This window comes from Engystomops pustulosus, chromosome 8, assembly GCF_040894005.1.
Source record: "Engystomops pustulosus chromosome 8, aEngPut4.maternal, whole genome shotgun sequence".
NCBI lineage: Eukaryota > Metazoa > Chordata > Amphibia > Anura > Leptodactylidae > Engystomops > Engystomops pustulosus.
Window position 1 is genome coordinate 97789191 of NC_092418.1, and position 17172 is coordinate 97806362.

Sequence of the window (17172 nt, forward strand, 5' to 3'; positions counted from 1 at the left end):
AAACTCATCAGCAATCCAGTACTTTGCAGGAGAGCTGTGTACCCTATGTATTTAATCTCCCATGTACTTAGCAGTATAACTGAGGTAAAGTAGGACTATGTTGTTGGCTGCCAGAGGGGGAGGAGATTAATTCTGTCCATAGCTCGATAGGTTGCACAGAGAATTAACAATTTTAATAAAAAGGGTTTTATAATGCAAATTTAGCAATGTTTGTGAAATCTAAATGTGTGCTAAAATGTCGAAAAAGAGGATATTTTGTTAAATACACATCAGATCCAAAGTCTGAAAATAGACATATACAATATTTTCTGAAAAGCTGTCCAATGATACCAAATTTGTGCAAATAATGTAGAGCATTCGATATTTGAAAAATTTGTAGGAAACCAAAAAAATCTCCATCTTCAGAGTTTATGATCTGAGAGATCATTACGCCACCTCCGATGTGTGAGAGGCTGAGACTCACATTATACCAGCGCCCAATGTGTGAGAGGTGGGGACTGACATTACACCAGCCCCCGATGTGTGAGAAGCAGAGACTCACAATACACCAGGCCCCGATGTGTGAGAAGCAGGGACTCACATTACACCAGCCCCCGATGTGTGAGAGGCGGGGACTCACATTACACCAGCCCCGATGTGTGAGAGACGGGAACTCACATTACACCAGCCCCCGATGTGTGAGAGGCTGAGACTCACATTATACCAGCGCCCAATGTGTGAGAGGCGGGGACTCACATTACACCAGCCCCTGATGTGTGAGAAGCAGAGACTCACATAACACCAGCCCCCGATGTGTGACAGGTGGGGACTGACATTACACCAGCCCCCGATGTGTGACAGGTGGGGACTGACATTACACCAGCCCCTGATGTGTGAGAGGTGGGGACTGACATTACACCAGCCCCCGATGTGTGAGAGGTGGAGACTCACATTACACTAGCCCCCGATGTGTGAGAGGCGGGTACTCACATTACACCAGCCCCCGATGTGTGAGAAGCAGAGACTCACATAACACCAGCCCCCGATGTGTGAGAGGCTGAGACTCACATTACACCAGCCCCCGATGTGTGAGAGTCTGAGACCCACATTATACCAGCGCCCAATGTGTGAAAGCAGAGACTCACATAACACCAGCCCCAATGTGTGACAGGTGGGGACTGACATTACACCAGCCCCCGATGTGTGAGAGGCAGAGACCCACATTATAACACCCCCGATGTGTGAGAGGCGGGTACTCACATTACACCAGTCCCCGATGTGTGAGAGGTGGGGACTGACATTACACCAGCACCCAATGTGTGAGAGGCGGAGACTCACATTACACCAGCCCCCGATGTGTGAGAGGCGGGGACTGACATTACACCAGCCCCCGATGTGTGAGAGGTGGGGACTCACATTACACCAGCCCCCGATGTGTGAGAGGTGGGGACTCACATTACACCAGCCCCGATGTGTGAGAGACGGGAACTCACATTACACCAGCCCCCGATGTGTGAGAAGCAGAGTCTCACATTACAACAGCCCCCGATGTGTGAGAGGCTGAGACTCACATTATACCAGCGCCCAATGTGTGAGAGGCGGGGACTCACATTACACCAGCCCCCGATGTGTGAGAAGCAGAGACTCACATAACACCAGCCCCCGATGTGTGACAGGTGGGGACTGACATTACACCAGCCCCCGATGTGTGAGAGGCAGAGACCCACATTATACCACCCCCGATGTGTGAGAAGCGGGTACTCACATTACACCAGCCCCCCGATGTATGAGAGGTGGGGACTGACATTACACCAGCCCCCGATGTGTGAGAGGTGGGGACTGACATTACACCAGCCCCCGATGTGTGAGAGGTGGAGACTCACATTACACTAGCCCCCGATGTGTGAGAGGCGGGTACTCACATTACACCAGCGCCCAATGTGTGAGAGGCGGGGACTCACATTACACCAGCCCCCGATGTGTGAGAAGCAGAGACTCACATAACACCAGCACCCGATGTGTGAGAGGCTGAGACTCACATTATACCAGCGCCCAATGTGTGAAAGCAGAGACTCACATAACACCAGCCCCCGATGTGTGAGAGGCTGAGACTCACATTATACCAGCGCCCAATGTGTGAGAGGCGGGGACTCACATTACACCAGCCCCCGATGTGTGAGAAGCAGAGACTCACATAACACCAGCCCCCGATGTGTGACAGGTGGGGACTGACATTACACCAGCCCCCGATGTGTGACAGGTGGGGACTGACATTACACCAGCCCCTGATGTGTGAGAGGTGGGGACTGACATTACACCAGCCCCCGATGTGTGAGAGGTGGAGACTCACATTACACTAGCCCCCGATGTGTGAGAGGCGGGTACTCACATTACACCAGCCCCCGATGTGTGAGAAGCAGAGACTCACATAACACCAGCCCCCGATGTGTGAGAGGCTGAGACTCACATTACACCAGCCCCCGATGTGTGAGAGTCTGAGACCCACATTATACCAGCGCCCAATGTGTGAAAGCAGAGACTCACATAACACCAGCCCCGATGTGTGACAGGTGGGGACTGACATTACACCAGCCCCCGATGTGTGAGAGGCAGAGACCCACATTATAACACCCCCGATGTGTGAGAGGCGGGTACTCACATTACACCAGTCCCCGATGTGTGAGAGGTGGGGACTGACATTACACCAGCACCCAATGTGTGAGAGGCGGAGACTCACATTACACCAGCCCCTGATGTGTGAGAGGCGGGGACTGACATTACACCAGCCCCCGATGTGTGAGAGGTGGGGACTCACATTACACCAGCCCCCGATGTGTGAGAGGTGGGGACTCACATTACACCAGCCCCGATGTGTGAGAGACGGGAACTCACATTACACCAGCCCCCGATGTGTGAGAAGCAGAGTCTCACATTACAACAGCCCCCGATGTGTGAGAGGCTGAGACTCACATTATACCAGCGCCCAATGTGTGAGAGGCGGGGACTCACATTACACCAGCCCCCGATGTGTGAGAAGCAGAGACTCACATAACACCAGCCCCCGATGTGTGACAGGTGGGGACTGACATTACACCAGCCCCCGATGTGTGAGAGGCAGAGACCCACATTATACCACCCCCGATGTGTGAGAGGCGGGTACTCACATTACACTAGCCCCCCGATGTATGAGAGGTGGGGACTGACATTACACCAGCCCCCGATGTGTGAGAGGTGGGGACTGACATTACACCAGCCCCCGATGTGTGAGAGGTGGAGACTCACATTACACTAGCCCCCGATGTGTGAGAGGCGGGTACTCACATTACACCAGCGCCCAATGTGTGAGAGGCGGGGACTCACATTACACCAGCCCCCGATGTGTGAGAAGCAGAGACTCACATAACACCAGCACCCGATGTGTGAGAGGCTGAGACTCACATTATACCAGCGCCCAATGTGTGAAAGCAGAGACTCACATAACACCAGCCCCAATGTGTGACAGGTGGGGACTGACATTACACCAGCCCCCGATGTGTGAGAGGCGGAGACCCACATTATAACACCCCCGATGTGTGAGAGGCGGGTACTCACATTACACCAGTCCCCGATGTGTGAGAGGTGGGGACTGACATTACACCAGCACCCAATGTGTGAGAGGCGGAGACTCACATTACACCAGCCCCCGATGTGTGAGAGGCGGGGACTGACATTACACCAGCCCCCGATGTGTGAGAGGTGGGGACTCACATTACACCAGCCCCCGATGTGTGAGAGGTGGGGACTGACATTACACCAGCCCCCGATGTGTGAGAAGCAGAGACTCACATAACACCAGCCCCCGATGTGTGAGAGGCTGAGACTCACATTACACCAGCCCCCGATGTGTGAGAGGTGGGGACTCACATTATACCAGCGCCCAATGTGTGAGAGGTGGGGACTGACATTACACCCGCACCCAATGTGTGAGAGGCGGAGACTCACATTACACCAGCCCCCGATGTGTGAGAGGCGGGGACTGACATTACACCAGCCCCCGATGTGTGAGAGGTGGGGACTGACATTACACCAGCGCCCAATGTGTGAGAGGTGGGGACTGACATTACACCCGCACCCAATGTGTGAGAGGTGGAGACTGACATTACACCCGCACCCAATGTGTGAGAGGCGGAGACTCACATTACACCAGCCCCCGATGTGTGAGAGGCGGGGACTGACATTACACCAGCCCCCGATGTGTGAGAGGTGGGGACTGACATTACACCAGCCCCCGATGTGTGAGAGATGGGGACTGACATTACACCAGCCCCCGATGTGTGAGAGGTGGGGACTCACATTACACTAGCCCCCAATGTGTGAGAGGCGAAGACTCACATTACACCACCCCCTGATGTGTGAGGGGCGGAGACTCACATAACACCAGCCCCTGATGTGTGAGAGGTGGCGACTGACATTACACCAGCCCCTGATGTGTGAGACGTGATGACTGACATTACACCAGCCCCCGATGTGTGAGAGGCAGGTACTCACATTACACCAGCCCCCGATGTGTGAGAGGTGGGGACTGACATTACACCAGCCCCCGATGTGTGAGAGGTGGGGACTGACATTACACCAGCCCCCGATGTGTGAGAGGTGGGGACTGACATTACACCAGCCCCCGATGTGTGAGAGGCAGGGACTCACATTACACCAGCCCCTGATGTGTGAGAGATGGGGACTGACATTACACCAGCACCCAATGTGTGAGAGGCGGGACTCACAGTACACCAGCCCCCGATGTGTGAGAGGCGGGGACTCACATTACACCAGCCCCCGATGTGTGAGAGGTGGGGACTGACATTACACCAGCCCCCGATGTGTGAGAGGTGAGGACTCACATTACACCAGCCCCCGATGTGTGAGAGGTGGGGACTGACATTACACCAGCCCCCGATGTGTGAGAGGTGGGGACTCACATTACAACAGCCCCCGATGTGTGAGAGATGGGGACTGACATTACACCAGCCCCTGATGTGTGAGAGGTGGGGACTCACATTACACTAGCCCCCGATGTGTGAGAGGCGAAGACTCACATTACACCACCCCCTGATGTGTGAGGGGCGGAGACTCACATAACACCAGCCCCCGATGTGTGAGAGGTGGGGACTGACATTACAGCAGCCCCTGATGTGTGAGAGATGGGGACTGACATTACACCAGCCCCCAATGTGTGAGAGGTGGGGACTCACATTACACTAGCCCCGATGTGTGAGAGGCGAAGACTCACATTACACCAGCCCCCGATGTGTGAGAGGTGGGGACTGACATTACACCAGCCCCCGATGTGTGAGAGGTGGGGACTGACATTACACCACCCCCTGATGTGTGAGGGGCGGAGACTCATATAACACCAGCCCCTGATGTGTGAGAGGTGGGGACTGACATTACACCAGCCCCCGATGTGTGAGAGGCGGAGACTCACATTACACCAGACCCAGATGTGTGAGAGGCGGAGACTAACATTACACAAGCCCCCAATGTGTGAGAGGTGGGGACTCACATACACCAGCCCCCAAAAAGAACATAAAATTACTTGTATGTCCACGTTGTTGTTATTGGGTTGCACTCAATGTAGTTTCTTTCCCCACTAGGAATAGGGGGGAACTCAGGTTCAACTTTGCTATCATTGGATAGATTTTTAAGTTTTCAAATTTTTTTTTTTCAATCCGATGTGTATTTCTCGAGATATCCCCATTTTTGAACAACTTGTTTGATTTTCGGCGATTACATTTGTCAATGAACATTGGGTTGCCATTTAAGATTTTCATAGTTGCCCCCAGCCCCACCCCCAGAGGGTGGAATAAGTGGTCCGATTTTGGTACCATTGAATACATTTTTGTAAAATATTTCACACATATATCTTTAGCTTTTTGATCCAATGTATATTTCGCGAGGTATTCAACCGACCCCACCTTTTTGTTACACCCTGTATTTAAACCGATACATTGTAAAATTGTGCACATAATTCTTTAGGGACTTTTAATAAAACAATCTGTGTCTTGTGTTCCCTTGCATGAGCGCTGACTTTCTAGCGATGTCTTTCTTGTGAGAAACAGAGAAAGGTAACTGTATCTCATCCCACATGCTACAGAAAACCATTAGCCTTTCATCTTTATATCATTACCATCAGCCTAAAAGGCCTCACAACGTGACAGTCTGTTTCATCTCAGATCATTTACTGTTTATCAGCTGACAAAAAAGTGAATGGTCATCTCAAGTGAGAACATACTTGTTTCAATGGGTTAATCAAAGTTACAGCGAGTTCCTTTCTCCAAGCTGTCTTTAAAGTAAAAAGAGATCAAAATGGAGAATAACATTGTGAGGATTGACAAATAGTATCCAATCACAGGATAAAATACACTGTAGTCCCTCTAGACTGGAAGATTGACGGAAAGGGTAAATAATAGACCAGAAATACTATAGTTATGAGAAGAGATGGGACATGACCCCACTTTATTTTTATGGATTGAACCAGGGTTCGGTAAAAATAAAAGAATTTGGTGTAAGGAGCATAAGATAACAGAAAAGGTTTATATTGTGAGATCAGCAAGGCACACCAAATTTATCAAGAGATTCTGGCCCCCTACTGGAGCACACCTGTCACTTGTCCTTTTCCGCTGGTGACAGGTTTCTATGCTGATTTTAATGCTCTTCTGAATCATTTCTGTACTTTATAAAACTTTATTTAACATTACCTGGCTCCCTGCCAGGAGTGCATGAAGAGTCCCAGGGGTGAGGGGCAGCTGCAGCCTGTGTGTGCCTATGTTAGTCTCTCCTCCACATTCATCCAGCTCCCTCCCATCATCCTGTCATGAACATTACCTATAAAAAATTTCATTTCACAGGTCCTGAAAGGAAAACAATACATTTGTGTTGGGAGCCGGAACACACATGTATTACCATAGAGAGCAGAGCAGAGCAGCACTAGTCCCTGCATACAACTCAGTGTCCTAGGGACACAGACAGAGCTGAAAGCTCCTCATTCGGTCCCAAAAAGTTCCTGGGCCCTGGAGCCACTGCTCTCCTGGTACCTAAGCCTGTTTTAATAGATTTTTAAAAATGTAAACTTTTTGTACAGAATAAAAATCTTAGTTTTTCCATATTCTGCCACTAAAAACTCTTTAATACTTTGATGTATGTTCCTGTGTAAGGTGTCATTTCTTGCAGGATGAACTGATGTTTTCATTGCTACCATTTTTGGGACTAGGGTGTTTTTACCATTTAGGTGTTAACCGCCGGGAATATTGCTTTTATATTTTGCTAGACTGATGGACGCGGAAATGCAGAATAGGATTTTCTTTGTTTATCTGTATTTTTGGTCTGGGGAAAGGGAGTGATTTTAACTATTATTTATTTATTTTTTGTTTTCTTTTTACTGTTTATTTGGCCCCCTAGGGAATCGGATCGCTCATTCTACATACTGCAATGCAGCTGTAGTGTAGTATATGGTAAAAATACTGCAGATCTTTCTCTGTCTGCCATAGACAGATGAGTCTAAATGTTTCAATTAGACTCTGGGCTGACATGGAGACGGTTCGCTGCACCCATCACCCCTCGATGACACCATGGGGGAAACAGTCATTAGCTAAGATAGGGGTGCCCATGCACTGCTGACATTTATGCCTAACATGTGTATGATTTTATGTGTTTATTTTTATTTTTGATCTATGGAAATTTAATGATTTTCACTCTTATTTATTTATTTTTATGTTCCTTTTTTTTAGTGTTTTTAGGCCTCCTAGGTTATCGCAACTCTAGGGGATCTGATTGCTCATACCATATATTGCAATACAGCTGTATTGCAGTATATGGTAAAAACACTGCAGATATGTATAGGTCTGCTATAGACAGGCTGTTACAGATCTATCAAATTGACAGTCTCACATAGACTCCGGGCTGTCGTGGAGATGGATCTTCACACCCCTCAATCCATGATGATGTCACTGGGGCAGCAATCATTGCCAAGATAGGTGCACCCATACACTGCTGACATTTATACCTAACATGTTTATGATTTTCTTTGTTTATTTTTATTTCTTTTTTATTTCTATTTTATTTAAGTCTTTTTTTTTAATGTTTTTTAGGCCCCCTAGTGTACCTGAACCCTAGGGGATCTGATCGCTCATACCACATATTGCAATACAGCTGTATGTATGGAAAAAATACTGCAGATCTGTATTGGTCAATCTCACATGTGACAATGTCACATGGACACCAGGCTGTCATTGAGAAGGATTGGTGCTCCTCTACTGATGACATCAGGGGGTGGGGGTATGGGCTCCATGTGCCTCTGGCATTTAATTGCCACCAGATAAGTTTTTACCACCGAAAAGGGTTTTGAGGAGGCTAGTAGTTTAATGGAGTAAAAAGTGGTGACAGTGTCTCTTTAAGCATTACCACATATATAGCAACAGGTAAGAAGTGAGTGGGTGGTGGGTGGCAGCTCACAGGTAAGTTTTGGCCCTAATTTTCTGGTCCATTGACAGCAGTATCATGTTCACAGCCCTGATGAAGGCTGACGGAATGATAATGGTAACTTCTTTATCAGCTAAGCCTTACACACTGTATCATTTACATGCAGCTTCATTGAGATACACTGTATATGTATCAGACTTGTGGTTGTTTCATTATTATGCGCCGTGTAAACATGAACCAAGGTCTCTGTTATTATACAACTCATTGGTCTGGATGAAATGTGGCTGTGCCCGGGCAGGGTGAGGCGTAGACTCTCAGTAACTCGCAGTATCTCATGTGCTTGGTATCAAGCGGATCCCTGTGTATTTGGGCAGCGTACAGAGATCGTATTAACAACGGGCATGACGCCATCTCCAAATTAGAGCGCCATCTATACCTGGCACATCCGCTGGATAAAGGAAAACAGTAAATATCCCCCTAATCTTCTTTGGCGTATCTGTTTATACACATATTCTCGCCCGGCTCCTGCGCCATAGAGCCATCTTGCAGAGAATTAAATTGATCTGCATCACATGTTTGGGCTTATTAAATCTGGCAGGCACGGAAGCAATCATAATAGATTCATGTGCATCGCTGCTCAGGGCTTGGTAAGGGGGGGAAAAAAAAATAATATCCTTCAACATCTTGGGTTAGGGTTCAGTCTGCAAGGCGAGCTTAATGTTTAACCCTTCGTCTCTTGAAATCCTCGTCAAGTGAAAAGCACCAAAAAAAAAAAATTCTGCATTCCTACCGGGATTGTGCGGATGAAAGTGGTGTAAGAACAAAAGTTTTGACTGTGCTGATTGAAATGTGAGCCGGAGTCTTAAGACTGTGCCAAGAGGCAGGTTGAGGAAACACATGTAGTCTTTAGGACCGTGAGAAGTGTCCTTTTACCTGGCCGAGTGTCCCCACCTTCTTTAGGTAGCGTACCTGGATCCTTATAAGGAAAACGAGGAAGTGGTTACGTCCAGGTTGAAAGGTGTTTGTACCTGTTTAGAAAGTTTCATTCCCTGTAAACCCACATTCTTAGCTCCGCCAACCTGTCTGCTTAAGGGACGTTTATTTCCTGATACAAGGAATGTAAGTAATAGAATCCAATAGATACTACAAGAATATTCTAAAGACCATTGACATCTTATATCTCTTTCTTATCTCTCCATATATTTTCCCAGCCTGAAGTTAAAAAAAAACGAATGGGGATTGAATTGATTTGGCTCTTAGCTTTCTTTCTGCATGGAAAAACTCATGTACAAGGTAAGACCTGGGGGGGGGGGGGGGATAATGATTAGAGTGATGTGCTGTAGTGTTATAGTGTCAGGTACCGATGCAGCAGAGCTGAGCGGGTCATGTGCTACAAAGTTCAGCATATGTTTCCTGTGTTCTTACATAGGAATGAAGTTCTCTTGAATGGATCAACTCATTCAGCTCTGCTACATCTGCTCCCAGACTATCTCTATTCTTGACATCATAATCACCATTACTAATAAGAAGTTTGTATGGGACTGTCCCTTTGCGGTCCCACTTCTAGGAATGTAACTAGAGAATGTGAAGGACCTGACATTCTAGAATGCAGGGGGAATTTGCTAAAATAGATATTCATGCTATAATGTTTTTGCGCAAGGCAATAATAAATAACATAATGGGGTGTGTTGGAAAACTACTCTTTAAAAACTTAGCAAACTAAGAGACTTTTTTACCTACTCAAGACAATATAACCTGCATGTAATACGGCAGTACATTGTTATGCTGTGTATATTCACAGAATTGAAACATATCAAATACAGTCATCAGCATGAAGGAAAAAAGCAACAGCACTGAACAGCTCCGAAATACAGTACTTACATGATATCCAAGTAATAAAAGTGTATACAAAGTACACAAAAGTGTGGAATACAGTGCTAACCTTGTGCTGCTAAATATGCATGTTATATAATACTAGAGTAGTTAAATAAAGGTGCCATACAGTATTTAAATAATAGTGTCATACGATTGTTAAATAATAGCGCCAGGCAAGGAATGTAATAGAGACATACACTGAGTAAGTAACAGCATAATACGTTTTTAAATCATAGCAAACTACAGTGCCCTACAGGGTCCAAAATACCCATGTACTGTTTATGTTTTTAATGGCAACTATATTTTCTGTATATAAGGTAATTTACCATAACCATACAGTCCTCAAATATTAGTGATGTTATAATACTGCCATATAGTCCCAAATACTAGTGATGTTATAATAGTGCCATGGAGTCCCAAATACTAGTGATGTTATAATAGTGCCATAGAGTCCCCAAATTCTAGTGATGTTATAATAGTGCCATAGAGTGCCAAATACTAGTGATGTTATAATAGTGCCATAGAGTCCTCAAATACTAGTGATGTTATAATAGTGTCAGAGAGTCCCCAAATACTAGTGATGTAATAATAGTGCCATCGAGTCCCCAAATAAGTGATGTTATAATAGTGTCATAGAGTCCCCAAATACTAGTGATGTTATAATAGGGCCACACAATCCCAAATAATATGTTCCCATGATAGAGCCATACAGTCTCCAAATAATAGTGATGTTATAATAGTGTCACACAGTCCCCAAATAATAGTGATGTTATACTAGTGCCATACAGTCCCCAAATAATAGTGATGTTATACTAGTGCCATACAGTCCCCAAATAATAGTGATGTTATAATAGTGCCATACAGTCCCCAAATAATAGTGATGTTATACTAGTGCCATACAGTCCCCAAATAATAGTGATGTTATACTAGTGCCATAGAGTCCCCAAATAATAGTGATGTTATACTAGTGCCATACAGTCCCCAAATAATAGTGATGTTATACTAGTGCCATACAGTCCCCAAATAATAGTGATCCTATAATAGCGCCATACAGTCCCCAATTAAAAGTGATGTTAAAATAGTCCCATACGATCTCCAAATAATAGTGATCTCATCAAAAAACCACACTGTCCCCAAATAATAGTGACCTTATAAAAATGCCAAACACTAGCTGAATAATAACACCATAAAGTGTATAACAAACATATACTGGTAATAGTGCCATACAATGATTGAAATAAATAGTACAACGCAGTGATTGTAGAAAAGTTTTACACAGTTGATGAATAATAGTGTCGTACAGTGCCCTAATAATATTTGATCACATGATGGCCATTGTGGTGTCTATATAATGACTGGTGTTTCTATAATGTAGCATAGCACAGTACCATTGCTCAGTGTAATAGTCTCTCGGGGACTCATGCATGTCTGCACGTCTGATAGGAGCAGGAAAACACAAACTTGTTGTTTTTCAGTGCGGGAGTAGCACATGATGCAGGTAATGAATCATGCACCTAGAGGCCACTATATGGTGTAGTAGTACAATGTATATTGGGTGCAGTATGTATGGAGCTATTTGTTCGGAATCTGTCATAAAACATTGTTTCTTTACTTGTTTCTGTATGAAATCCTAGACAAGCGGAGATACAGTAGAGGCCAACCCCACTTACATCGCCCTGTGTTACAGCCTTTGTATTGTATTTTGTAGGGAGAATATTTGCACTGAACAGGAAGTTCCATCTTTGATAAGTAGAAAATAAATAATAGGCAGAGATTAGGAAGTTGCAGACCAACCCGGAACTACAATTTGTTTTCATGTAGAGCAGATAAATTCTCAACACATCAATAAATGTGTGTGGCAGGGACTAAGGGACTGGAGAAACATTAGTAATCCATGAGCAGTGAGTGTGGAGTATAGAAATCATGGCTAATGAATAACTCTGTAATAAAGATATGAAAAATATTGTACATAAAAAAGCGGCGGCCTTTCATCTATCCAGGGTATAATAAAGTATAATAAGTTTCTTATTGGTTGATTGTGATGACAAGGTCGTTTATCACTTAATGAGAACCCATCGCCTGTTTTTTCCCTACTAAATTACCAGTCCCCTCAGGTCGGGTATGAAAAGTAATTTCTTCATTCCCTCCAATATGCTGCATGTCAAATAACAACACTAGACTTGTCTGTGCTCCTCACTCCTCAGCTCTCAGTCCCCACCTTTCTGGGGTTATCTACTATGATACTATGTGGTCAGGGAAACCAGGAATACTTTGCCATATACTGTTCTCCCTCCATGAAATTTGATACAAATAAGCCAATCAGGGACTGGTCATTTGCGTGGTGGTCATGGCTGCGGCCTGTGATTTGCTGTGGTGGTGGTCACGGCTGGGCTCTGTGATTTGCTGCGGAAGTCGTCACGGCTGTGGCCTGTGATTTGCTGTGGTGGTGGTCACTGCTGTGGCCTGTAATTTGCTGTGGTGGTGGTCACGGCTGTGGCTTATGTTTGGCTGTGGAAGTCGTCACGGCGGTGGCCTATGATTTGCTGTGGTGGTGGTCATGGCTGTGGCCTGTGATTTGCTGTGGAAGTCGTCACGGCTGTGGCCTGTGATTTGCTGTGGTGGTGGTCACGGCTGGGCTCTGTGATTTGCTGCGGAAGTCGTCACGGCTGTGGCCGGTGATTTGCTGTGGAAGTCGTCACGGCTGTGGCATGTGATTTGCTGTGGTGGTGGTCACGGCTGTGGCTTATGATTGGCTGTGGATGTCGTCACGGTGGTGGCCTATGATTTGCTGTGGTGGTGGTCATGGCTGTTGCCTGTGATTTGGTCATGTAACGCCCCTTAGCCATGCACTAGGCATATCACAATGTGTCTGTTTTCCTAAGGGCTCATTCAGGTGGCCGTTATTGGTGAGCTGGTTGCATGATCTGCGTCCAGATCACGGCCCCCATAGACTTCTATAGCTCCCGGTGTGTCACTGTGCTGTCGCAGAGTCGGGCATCCGACAAGCAGCCGCTCGTCTGCCAATGGAGGATGGAGGGGTGAAGAGCGCTCACCCCTCCCACCTCCTCCTCCCGAGCCCCCTGCTTGCCAAGGATCTGGTCCTGGCCTCTTCAGTGTTAATTCAAAGTATAAAATTCATCCCGCATCTTCGGAAATGTTCTCAGTTGGCTTTCAACTACTATTGCTGTGGTTTCTTCATCTCACGTTTATTAGTCCCTCTCCTCTCTCTTAGGCGCTTGTTCGCTGAAAAGTACAATGACTTGTGAAGAATGCCTGAAGTTAGGACCACACTGCGCATGGTGTTCTCAGAAGGTAAATCTGTAAGCCGCTGTAGCATGACAAGAATTGTACTTTTAGATTCTGTTACCACCAGACGCTTCGGGCTCGACCTCTTTCTTTCTGTCAGCTGTCCTAGGTGCTTCTATTTTTGCAGAATCTAGATGAAGCAGAGTGACCCACAGTCTGTAGCCTCTATATCTCATTGTAATGTGTTTTAACATGTTATATATTCACAACAAGTAAACACAGGTCTCTTAACTTCTTTCATGACTAAGCCGGAAAAAAGGGCAACATTTTATCGATTTTGCTGACTTGGCTTCCCCCAAAAAAATGTTTGCATAATATTTTTTATTTGATCATCCGCAATTTTTTATTTTTTTTATTTGAGGTAAATTTTATAAAATCTAAAAATATATTTTAGGGCTTATTTTCTTTTATTTGCAAATTGACATTGTGAGGGATATATAGAAGTATACAGCAATGGCACATGTGGGTGGCACATTTCAGGACTCCAGCAGGTTTCATTAGAGGTGTAACCCAGGGAACGACTGATGGTACCCTGTATGGTCAGGGCAGGGGAATCCATTGGTGTTGTGGAGGTTTGCCATCAGCTTCTAACAGACCAACCAGCCCAGCCATCCGGCGACTACCGGAAGGCCCCACCGGCCTTCCAGTAGTAGCTCAGCAACCAGCCCAGGAGGAGTCCATTGCCAGTCCATCACATGGACCCCTGGGACCATACCCCAACCATCAACATGTCATGACTCCCTATAGGTGTAATAGCACAGGAGCCAGGAGATTGATATGGTGGGAAGTTGGGGGTCATTCAAGCCTCGAGAGGTAGCGGGTGGGCACAAGGGGAAACAAAAGAGTGCTGTCCCCTAGTATCCACTAAAGGGGGCCTCTGATGAATATATAAAAGTAGACAGCATGGGAGGACACATGTCAGGTCTTTTCATGTATCTTTTCGAATATCCCCCAACCTTATCCTAAATGCAAGCCAAATTACGTCCATGGAAGGTGCGAGTCAATTCACTCTTTGAGCAGATGTATCTGCACAGAGAAGTACCAAGGTTATATGCACAATGACTTCATGTACCAGTTATGGAATTATAGGTCATCCCAGCCAGATATCAAATGAGTTTTTGGGGTTGTGATAGTGAGGAAGTCAATTCTGGGGTCATGGATTGGAGCATAGTAGGTGGGTCATGTTTGGTCTCAAAAGACACAGGAGATCTATATGGGTGTGATGACACTGGAACAGTAGTCCTATGACCTCCCATTGAGAAGTTAAAATTCACCCCTGGCCCTGGATCTGGTCCAAGTAGGATGTGTTCCGAAACCCACCTAGGGGTGGAAGAGGTGTGTCTACACCAACCATAAAAGCAAATCAACTCCTTGGCTATAGTTTTAGTCCTGGGGGATTATTACAACACAAGATCACATCAAAAAGTAAGGAAGAATCAAAAAGTTCTGGCCATCTTATCACCATTGATGCAGCACAAGGTAATTGACTTTTAATTGGATTACTTATATTGTACTCTGCTTGTAATTTAACACTCTCTGTCAACTGTACATGTGTTCCCCTGTGTGTTTTTTTGTCTTGTGGACCCTGATGGTATTTAAATATATACATTCAACCTGTGTTGTTCTTTTATCTCGAAACATGTATCCCCACATCCGTTCTCAGTTATATATACGCTACCTGGGCTGGCTTCTGGCCTGACATAATCCTGATAGAGACCGGGCTTACATCTAACAAGAGCAGGTGGCAGAAACTACTGTGATTGATAGGGCTCTGTTTCATTGAGGCCAGTGAAAGGGAGCTGTCGGCCATTCAGGGCTGTGGGAATGTATCATAACGGAGGTGTGGACAACTCTTTCTTACTCCTTGTCCCTTTTGGAACCCAAGCTTTCAGGGAGTGAAAAACACTAACTAATTGACCTTACGTGTCTATAAGGCGACCGAAATGTCACAGACACCAAAATATATTTTCCTTATATATAATTGTGTAGTGTGCTATAGGGGAGACTATGGCAATTGTTTATGTTGTGGTGGTTGTTTTGCTTTTGTCGTTTGTGTATGTATATACAGGGTTAAAAACCCCAGGGTCAAAAGTTGCAGAAAACTTATCCTTACCTCCTGCAACATTCTCGTTGTCCTGGACCACCTCCCATCCCCGCTTTCAACCAGCTGCAAAATGCAGCAAACACCCACTGTTAGCACCAGTCATCAGTGCTGTCACTGACTGCGGGTGTTAAAAAGTAACTATAAAGTTACTTGTATGCTCTCTCCATGTTTGGGTGGGTTTCCTCCGGGTCCTCCGTTTTCCTCCCACACTACAAAAACATACTGGTAGGTTGATTAGATTGTGAGCCCCATGGGGACAGGGACCGATTTGTCATGCTTTGTGGAGTGCTGCGTAATCTGTGTGCGCTATATAAATAAAGAATTATTATTATTATTACTTGACAAGAAATAGTTTTAGCACAGCTGTAGAAAGCTTTTGACAACAATTCCAATGATACCTATAACTCATTTCTGGCATCTTCCTATCCTGAGATATAGGGCTAATAGATATATTAGACTATCTGTAAAATCTCAGGCAGGGACCTTCAGACACCATAGGATTCTAAATGACAGTAAAATAAAAAAATAAAAAATGAATAAAAATGTAAAATCTCAAATCTCCCTCCCCTTCCTTAGAACTGATATAAAACTAAATAAACAAATAAAATCCTAAAAATGTTTTGTGTTGTTGTGTTCCAAAATGCCTGATCTATCAAATATAAAAATTGTTATAAAAATGGTTCCTGGCAGTGAACCCCGTAACAGAAAATAGCGCCAAAATGTCCAAATCGCCACTTTTTTTTTCATTTTACAAAACACAAAAATTTTAATAAAAAGTGATCAAATCTTTGTGCAGTCTCCAAAATGGTAGCAATAAAAACATGATCTCATCCCACAAAAAAGCCACCTTAAACCAACATAGAATTATTGACCTCAGAATATGACAAAATGAAGATTTGGTTTTGTACAAAAGATTAAAAATGTTTTAAAACTACTAAAACCTAATAAAACCTAAATATATTTGGTATCTCCATGATCATACTGATCCAGAGAACAAGGGAGAGGTGTCATCGGAGCATACAGTGAAATCTGTAAAAATAGTGACCAAAAGAAAATGGTGCAAAAGTGTTTTTTTGTCAATTTCACCGCATTTGAAGTTTTTTTCCCGCTTCCCAGTACACGGTATGGAATATTAAATACCCTCACTAGGAAGTACAATTTGTTACACAGAAAAAGGCCCACATACAGCTCTGTGTGGAAAAATGAAAAGTTATGGAATTTCACAAGTGGGGAGTGAAAAATGGAAATGCAAAAACATCTGTTAACCTTTTTGTCCTCAAGGGGTTAACAGATTAGTATACAATACAATACTCTCATTCTAAGATTCTAAATCCATCCTCATTACCACACGGTATTCTACTTCCCAGAAGTTCATTCAAATAGCTAAAAGTAAGTTGGCATAGTGTGGACATGCTCTGGAATCGGTGTCAAAAAAACGTTTTTTATTATACTCC

General features: G+C 45.1%; 1 protein-coding gene across 4 annotated transcripts in view; it reads left to right on the forward strand.

Moving 5' to 3' along the window:
- ITGB6 (integrin subunit beta 6) overlaps positions 1-17172 on the forward strand; it is a 117299-nt gene that overhangs the window by 41951 nt on the left and 58176 nt on the right. For 2 of the 4 annotated variants that reach the window (XM_072121906.1, XM_072121907.1), the window contains exons 4-5: positions 9645-9726; positions 13541-13620. In XM_072121906.1, coding sequence (XP_071978007.1) covers positions 9666-9726; positions 13541-13620 — 141 coding nt within the window. In that variant the 5' untranslated portion in view covers positions 9645-9665. Of the gene's footprint in view, positions 1-8710; positions 8899-8948; positions 9553-9644; positions 9727-13540; positions 13621-17172 lie in introns of those variants that run through there. The other 2 variants (XM_072121908.1, XM_072121905.1) reach the window with 2 other exon arrangements.